At 56.6% G+C, this 8689-nt stretch overlaps 1 protein-coding gene across 3 annotated transcripts in view; it reads left to right on the top strand.

The window, feature by feature from the left end:
* Nucleotides 1-4824, top strand: part of XRCC1 (X-ray repair cross complementing 1) — a 23033-nt gene extending 18209 nt beyond the window's left edge. For all 3 annotated transcript variants that reach the window (XM_029241557.1, XM_029241567.1, XM_029241559.1), the window contains 9 exons: nt 118-376; nt 670-786; nt 1682-1775; nt 1936-2068; nt 2469-2523; nt 2618-2754; nt 3986-4076; nt 4478-4553; nt 4659-4824. In XM_029241557.1, coding sequence (XP_029097390.1) covers nt 118-376; nt 670-786; nt 1682-1775; nt 1936-2068; nt 2469-2523; nt 2618-2754; nt 3986-4076; nt 4478-4553; nt 4659-4772 — 1076 coding nt within the window. In that variant the 3' untranslated portion in view covers nt 4773-4824. The remainder of the gene's footprint in view (nt 1-117; nt 377-669; nt 787-1681; nt 1776-1935; nt 2069-2468; nt 2524-2617; nt 2755-3985; nt 4077-4477; nt 4554-4658) is intronic.
* The last annotated feature ends 3865 nt before the right edge of the window (nt 4825-8689 follow it).

The following is an 8689-nucleotide window of genomic DNA, read 5'->3' as shown; positions in this document are numbered from 1 at the left end:
CTGGATCCTGGGTCTGAGGTAGGAGGGGCCGGGGGCCTGGATCCTGGGTCTGGGTAGGGAAGGGCTGGGGGTGTAGCCCTACAGCTACTGACTGAATCCACTCCTTGGCCTCCCCAGTGTCAGCTCCCACCCCTACCCCAGCCACTGCCCCTGTCCCTGCCGCAGCACGGGGGGCGGCGCCAGGGAAGCCCCGAGGAGAAGGTGCTGAGCCCAGGGCCCCCCGCGCCGGCCCGCAGGAGCTGGGGAAGATCCTCCAGGGTGTGGTGGTGGTGCTGAGCGGCTTCCAGAACCCCTTCCGCTCGGAGCTCCGGGACAAGGCCCTGGAGCTGGGGGCCAAGTATCGGCCAGACTGGACTCCAGACAGCACCCACCTCATGTAGGCCTGCGACCCCTCCCCACGCTCCCCGCTGCCTCTCCTCTGCCTCCCTTCGTCTCCTCTGTGCTGCCTTCTCTCTGTTACTTCGCCTCTCTGTATCCTCTGCCTCTTCTCTTTCTCTTCTTCCCTCTGATTCTTAAAGTCTTCCCCTCGGCCTCCCTGTGTCTTTTCTGCTTCTCCCACATCTGCCCCGTGTCTCTCCCTGTCTCTCTCTTTCTGTGCCCCTTGTCCCTCTTTGCCCTTCACCTCTCAGATCACACCGGGCTGACACCCTCCATTCCGCTCTCTGCCAGCTGCGCCTTTGCCAACACCCCCAAGTACAGCCAGGTCCTAGGCCTCGGAGGCCGAATCGTGCGGAAAGAGTGGGTGCTGGACTGTCACCGCATGCGGCGGCGGCTGCCCTCTCGGAGGTGAGGCCTCACTGCGCGCATGTGGTTTACACACGCACACCCTGACCCTGACCCTTGTCCCCATGCTGGGCAGTGTCAGGGATCTGGAGAGAAATCAGGCCAGGCCCTTCTGGCCCAGAGTCAGCAGACTTCCCAGAGGAGGAGGGGCAGGACGGGGAGACACAGTGGGGGGCGGGGGGGGGGCGGTCCGTGCAGGGCTCTGGGAAGTCTGCTTAGCGAAGGAAAAGGACACTGTAGGCTGGAGACACAGCATTCCCAAAGCCTCGGGGCAGAGAGCACCTGTTCACATTCCTTCACCCGAAGCCCCTGCTTGGCGCCAGGCTGGGCTGTGCAATGCTGGCCCCTGACGTCAGGTCCTGCCCTCGAAGGCCTCTGACTTTGATGAGGGGCCGGACTTAGCTCTAAAACAGTTTGGAAGCAGGCCCAAGGGGAGGACTGCAGTGAGCTAGGGGTCTTCAAGGAAGAGAACAGGTTTGCCAGGCTGAACAGACGCGGAGAGCATGCCTGGGCGGAGGAGCCGGGGTTGGAGTCAGCCTGGTGTCTGCCCAGAGGAGCTGCAGGGGCACTCAGCGCCTAATGAGAAACTGACTTTGATTCTCAAAAGGGAGAATTATTTCTGATTTTTTTTGTTGTTCCTTTTCTGAAATGAGGCATTTCTTCCCAAAGAGGGAAGGGAAGCCAGGAAGTGCTCTGGTCTCCGATGTGGGTGGCTGGGGGTCTCTGGGGCCCTTCCGGAGCTGGGAGGAGGGTGGGCTAGGAGAGGAGCCATGATTGCCACCCTGAGCATTTAGTAAATACTGAATAAACAGCCAGTGCCTGTTGCTTCCTAAGCCCCCTCCCCACCTCCCCCGGAGGACACATCTGCTGTTTGTCTGAGGCCTGATTCCTCCCCCAGGTACCTCATGGCTGGGCCAGACTCGAGCAGCGAGGACGAGGGGGGCTCTCATGGCGGCAGCAGTGGGGATGAAGCCCCCAAGCCTCCCCGAAAGGTCTGATGCCCCCGGCCCGGGCAGGGGAGGGTGGAGTGGGGGGGGGGGACATGGGTGTGTCATGGTACCCAAACTCTCCACTCCTGCCTCCTGCAGGCGCCCCCCACGCTCACACCCGCGCTGCCCCTTCCGTCCTTGCTGACCCACCCTCCCTCCTCAGCGCCTCCAGACCAAAGCCAAGCCCTCTCAGGCAGCAGGACCTAGCTCACCCCAGAGACCCCCAACCCCAGAAGAGACCAAACCACCGTCACCAGGGCCCCAGGAAGATACTGACACCAAGGGGGAGCAGTCAGGTCAGAGCCTGAGGGAGGAGGGGCCGGGGGCCTGGATCCTGGGTCTGAGGGGGGAGGGGCCGGGGGCCTGGATCCTGGGTCTGAGGGAGGAGGGGCCGGGGGTCTGGATCCTGGGTCTGAGGGGGGAGGGGCCGGGGGTCTGGATCCTGGGTCTGAGGGGGGAGGGGCTGGGGGCCTGGACTCTGGGTCTGAGGGAGGAGGGGCTGGATTCCAGGCAATGGATCTGGGGTAGAGGGTGGCTGTCCCACCCCCCACAACCCCTAACTGGATTTGGAGGGCCACTGAGCCTGCGGGTTGGAATGCCTGCATCTGTGCTCAGGCATGAGACTGGGAGGGAAGGTTACCGGTCTTCCCAGACGAGAAGGCGTGGGCCTCACATTGACTAAGCTTCCATTCGCAGAAGGACAGGACAATGGGGCAGAAGATTCTGGGGACACCGAGGATGAGCTGAGAAGGTAGGGTTTGGGCTGGGGGTCAGGGTGGCCCTGGCCTTGCGGGGAGGGGCATCTGGTCTGCATGCTCCTGCCCCACCCCTCTTGGCCTCTCCAGGGTGGCTGAGCAGAAGGAACAAAGGCCGCCCTCTGGCGAGGAGAATGGCAAGGACCCGTACGCAGGATCCACGGATGAGAACACGGACAACGAAGGTCCCCCGGAGTCTCCCAGTCTGCCGATTCCCGAGCTCCCAGGTGGGAAATCCTCCCTCCTGATGTGGGATTTGGCCCTGTTACTTCTCTGCCGTGACTTGCCCCAGCCGGCCCTGGGCTGGCTGCTGCCCCCTGTGACTTGTCTTCCAGGCTCCTCACCCCCAGTCCCTGGCCTTTGCCACCTCCTCATCCTCTTAGGCCTGTTCCCTTCCTTTCAGCATCCTCTCACTGACTTCCCTCTCTGTCCCTGTCCTGACTTCTGCTGTGACCGCTTCCATCACAGCCCAGCCCCAGGCGAGACCCCCTTTGGCTTTCCACTCCCTCACGCCGGGGGCCTCCCACTCCCTAGGCTTCAGGATCGCCCAGGGGCTTTTAAAATCTGCAGGTGCCCAGGCTCCACCCCCTGGGTTCGGCTTTGTCGGTGTGTGGTGGGGCCTGGGGAACACAGGTGCTGTGGGCGTGGGCGCTGATCTTTGTTGGGACCTACATGATGCCAGCATTGTTATTCGTCACCCCAGACATGATTGCTGGGGGCGTGGGTCAGGGCCAGGTCAAGAATGAAAGGAGAGGGGAACTGCTCTGGCGGCCCAGTGGTTAAGACTCTGGAGTCTGTGCTCCCATTGCAGAGGGCACGGGTTCGATCCCTGGTTAGGGAACTAAGATCCCACATACTGCGCGGTGAGGCCAAAAAAAACAGTGAGAATGAAGGGAGAGCCGGACAGTCAGAGGGTCTGAGCAGAGGTGAGGGTCAGTGGCCACTGGAAGAAGCCGTTTCTGCTCGGTTCCTCATGGGTGATGGGCAGGAAAGTACTTTGATCCTCCAAAGCCCCAAACATGGCATTGGCAACTTGATGGCAAATCATATCAAACTGGAACGAAGAACCACCCTGAAGGTCAGAGCCAGAGAAGGCGCTGATTAAAAAGGAGTGGGACAGCCATGGCGAGGAAGTGGCAGGATGTGAAATTTCCAAGCCAGGCCAAGCTAATGAAGTGATTGACCTGGTGTAAGAAACATGTTGCAATAATAGTAATTGCGTCTTTTATCATTCTTGCAACAAAATGAAGCAAAACTCCCCAGAGGCTCAGATGGGCCTGGCGGGAACCACTGCTTGTCATGGATTATTCCCGTGCCAGGCTGTACACGGACACCCCTTTCCCCTTCTGGCGGCTGCGCCGGCCTTGCTGTCCTGCCTCTGCGTGTTCTGTGGCTCCTGGCTGGTGCCCTGGGACTCCAGGGGCCTCATGCTCGGCTCTCCCGCCATCTCCCCTGCAGACTTTTTCCAGGGCAAACACTTCTTCCTGTACGGGGAGTTCCCGGGGGACGAGCGGCGGACGCTCAGCCGTTATGTCACAGCCTTCAACGGGTCAGTCTCCGGGGACAGGGGAGGCAGGGGAGGAGGTGTGGTAGGTCGTGGGGAGTAGGGCCATCTGGAGGATGGAGAAGGCCGTACCCCCAGGCTGGGCACAGGCTGTGGAGTTCTGTGCCAGACCTGCTCACGCTGCTGGGCAGCCCTGGATGCATAGCTTCCCCTCGGGTTCCTCTTCTCTAAAGCGAGGCTCCACAGTGCCCTTCTGAAAGGATTGGCGCCTGCGGGAGCTGTCGGCTTCGGGGCTGTGGCGAGCCTGGCACGTGGGAGAGTGGGGGACCCACAGGCGGCCTATAGGGGACATAGATGGGGATGGGGAATGGCCTCTGAGGATGGTTGGGGAGTAGGGTGTCAAGAGAGGGGACACCGATTCTCTGCCTCTTTTCTTCTCCTGCCAGGGAGCTTGAGGACTATATGAGTGACCGGGTACAGTTTGTGATCACGGCACAGGAGTGGGACCCCAGCTTTGAGGAGGTGAGTCCTGAAGGGGCAGGGAGAGGGAGACCAAACCTGCCCTAGCATCCCCCCGACCCCCTCCTGGCTCACATGTTCCTGCATGCACGCCACCCCACCCTGCAGGCCTTGATGGACAACCCCTCCTTGGTGTTCGTCCGTCCCCGGTGGATCTACAGTTGCAACGAGAAGCAGAAGTTACTTCCCCACCAGCTCTATGGGGTGGTGCCCCAGGCATGAAGTATGTGCTCTCACACACATGAGTTTATTAATAAAGGTGACTTGGTTTGGAGCAGCTGCCCCTCTCACCCGTGTCTCCCAGAACCCACAACAGGTTCCCAGCTTTCTGTCTTATGTTTGGTTTTGCTTCCCCTCTGAAGGCCGGGTCTTTGGGCTGCCTAATGACTCCTGTGCTGGGGTCCCGGAAAGAACGAAGGGCTCTCTATCTGGGGTCTGGTAGGGAAGGAGCTCTTTGTCACTTCTTCGGGGCCCCTCCCCCCTTTGGTGGCAGGTGGTAGGGAATTAGGAATCTGACAGCACCACCCTCAGCTGGTTCTGACCTCCCTGGAGCCCATTCCTGTGTCTCGGTTGTCCCTCTGGGGGTCCTGGACTGGGGGCTGGCATATTCATGGGATAGGCCTCCCTCTCTCTCTCTCTAAGTCTCAGCTCTCTGGGCCAGGGACATCTCCCTTTCTCCAGGGCTCTCAGAAGTAGCTGTGAAACTGTCATCAGCCTGGTTTGATATCACCTCATTTGGGAGGTAGAATTGGGGGAAGGGGCATTTTAATCACCCCCCCCAAATCCTGAACCCCCTTCAAGGATCCACCACATTTAAGGTGGGAACTGAACTGGGCGTTAGAGAATCAGGGTAGAAGGTGGGATAGGGCCATGGTGTGGGCGAAGGCCGGGAAGTGGGAGCCAGCCTGGTGCCCAGGGGGCAGTTGAAGGAGCACGGCCCCTCTGGTGACGAGGCTTTAGGGGCAGACCTAGCTGGAAAGGTGGGCACAGTCCTGGCAGCTGTGCCGTCCAGTGCAGTAGCCACTGGACACAGGTGGCTATTTAACCTTAATGACAGGGACTTCCCTGGTGGTCCAGTGGTCAGGACTCTGTGCTTCCACTGCAGGGGGCCCGGGTTTGATCCCTGGTTGTGGAACTAAGATCCCACATGCCTCGCGGTGCGGCCATAAATAAATAAATAAATGAATGAATGAATGAATAAATGAATAAAATAAACTTAAGGACAGTGAAACAAAAGGAAAAATTCACTTCCTCAGTCACACTGGGCACAGTTCAAGTGCTCACTGGCTCCTGAGCTGGACAGCACCGACGGAGAGCCTTTCCCTCGCTGTAGAAAGCAGGACAGGGCGGTCCAGAAGCACTGTGAACGGCAGGCTGAGAAGCTTGGACTTCATCCTGGGGAGGTCAGGAAGGGGTCGAAGGGCAAAGGCAGGGTCAGAGCTGGGTAGCAAATGACCACAAACTTAGTGTCTTAAAACAAAAGAAAGGTGTAACCTTCTAGGTCTGGAGGTCTGAAGTCCAAAATGGGTCTCACTGGGCTAAACATAAAGGTGTAGGCAGGGGGACTTCCCTGGTGGCACAGTGGTTAAGAATCTGCCCGTCAGTGCAGGGTACACGGGTTCAATCCCTGGTCCAGGAAGATCCCACATGCCTCAGAGCAACTAAGCCCGTGCGCCACAACTACTGAACCTGCGCTCTAGAGCCCGCGAGCCACAACTACTGAGCCTGCGCTCTAGAGCCCGCGAGTCACAACTGCTGAAGCCCGGGTGCCTAGAGCCCGTGCTCCGCAACAAGAGAAGCCACTGCAGTGAGAAGCCCGCACACCACGACAAAGAGTAGCCTTCACACTCCACAACTAGAGAAAGCCCGCACGCGGCAACGAAGACCCAACGCAGCTAAAAATAAATAAATTAAATAAATTAATTTAAAAAAAAAAAAAGGTGTAGGCAGGGATGCGCTCCTTTTGGAGGCTCCGGGAGAGAATCCGCGTTCTTGTCTTTTCCAGCTTCTAGCAGCTGCCCACGACCCACGCCCCTTCATCTTCAAAGCCAGCAACGGCCAGTTGAGTCTTTCTCACGCTGTGTCACTCTGACACTGACTCTTCCTGTGGTTACACTGAGCCCAGCCGGATAACCTGGGATAATCTTCCTGTTTTAAAGCCGGCCACTTAGCAACCTTCATTCCTTATGCTGCCTTAATTCAACCTTTGCCACATAACATATCTGTAGGTTCCAGGGATTAAGATGTGGGCATCTTTGGGAGGCCATTTTTCTGCCAACCACACCCACCATGTGTGAGACAGTGGGGCTGCAGAGTGAAAAAACAGACACGAGTCCCCCGCTCTTACGGGGCTGACATTCTGCTGGGGGAGAGAGACGGCAAGTGTCCCGCAGTGTGGGGTGGCGATAAATGCTGTGTGAGCAGATAAAGCCAGGCAGTGTTACACAGTGATGAGAGTGATCGGGTCATCAGGGAAGGTGTCTCAGAGGACTCACCTGTCTGCAGGAACTTGGGAGAAGTAAGGGAGGTTCTGGGGGAACCATTCCAGGCAGAGGAAAAGCAAGTGCAGAGGTCTTCAGGCAGGACAAGTGCAAGGAGTAGCAGGGTGTTGGGCGGGGTACCAGGAAAACCCAGGATCCACCCTGACTCAGCACTGTCCCTTGCTTGGTTGCAGGCAAATCCCATCCTTCCTGCACCCAGCTTTCCCATCTGGACAAAGTAAGGTTGGGCCAGATGGACACCCCCAAGATGAGTTTGTGTCCTTGAAACGTTGATGGTGGTGGGGTCACTTTGGAGGAAATCTTCCGGGGCAGCTCCATGGTAAATATGGACACAAGCCATACTGCTGGCTTTGGGGGAGGGAGCCTGCCCCTCCGCTGCCCCCACCCCACCCCACCGCAAGGGCCTTGCTGAGCAGCCTGCAATCCTGAGGCCCCCTGATTTCCATTTGTCTGCTTGGTTCCAGCCTCATGCTGGAGATTCCACAAACCATCTCTCATTCCATCCTCCACAGCTTTCAGATCTGAGCTCTGAACAATAGCTCCTCAAGAAGGCCTTTCCTCACCCTCTATATCTAACCGTATTTGCCAGGTCTACCCTCATAATACTGTCTCTCTATCATCGTTGTATCTTGGTTTGCTTATGATCAAATTTACCAGTCTTTTCCTCTACGATCTGTACTTTTTGTGTCTTAAAGATACTTTCTCTGCCTATGAGGTTACTAAGGGATTCTCCTTTATTTCCATCTAAATGCTCTGGAGTTTTGTGTTTCAGACTTAGATCTTAAATCACTAGAAACTAATTTTTGTGTATGCTGTGAGGTAGAGAGCCTCATTAGTTTCTATGTTGCTGTAACACATTACCAAAATCATAGGCTTTAAACAACACAAATTTATTTTATAGTCCTGGAGGTCAGTAGTGCAGAATCAGTCTGAGTGGGCTAAAATCATGGTGCTGGCCAGGCTGTGTTCCTTCTGTCTTTTTAAATTATTTTAGTGTTATTTTTTATTTTATTTATCTACTTATTTAAATTTTTATTTTGCTGTGTTCCTTCTGGAAGCTCTAGGGGAGAACCCATTTCCTTGCCTTTTTTAGCCTCTAGAAGCTGACTGCATTCCTTGACCTGCGGTCCCGCCTCACTCCAGTCTCTGCTTCCATTGGCACATCTCCTCTGACTCCTCTGCTTCCCTCTTTCCCATGTAAGGACCCTTGTGATTACACTGGGCCCACTGGAATAATCAGGATAATCTCCCATCTTAAGAGCTGATCCTTCATCACATAAGCAAAGTCCCTTCTGCTGTGTGGAAGCCAACACACTCACAGGTTCTGGGGATTAGGATGTGGATATCTTTGGGGGACCATTATTCTGCCTACCACAGGGTCTCATTTAATTTTCTTCCCTATCTCTCAGCTCATTCACAGATTAGCTATCCTTTCCCCACTCATCTATAGCTGGGGCTGGTGAACTACACTCCATAGGCAGAATCCAGCCCACCTACTGTTTTTTTGTTTTGTTTTGTTTGTTTGTTTGTTTTTGCATTACGAGGGCCTCTCACTGTTGTGGCCTCTCCTGTTGCGGAGCACAGGCTCTGGACGTGCAGGCTCAGCGGCCGTGGCTCACGGGCCCAGCCACTCCGCGG

This window comes from Monodon monoceros, unplaced genomic scaffold (assembly GCF_005190385.1).
Source record: "Monodon monoceros isolate NGI ecotype Baffin Bay Population unplaced genomic scaffold, NGI_Narwhal_1 Super_Scaffold_10, whole genome shotgun sequence".
NCBI classification, from domain to species: domain Eukaryota; kingdom Metazoa; phylum Chordata; class Mammalia; order Artiodactyla; family Monodontidae; genus Monodon; species Monodon monoceros.
This window is presented reverse-complemented; position numbering and strand designations above follow the sequence as displayed.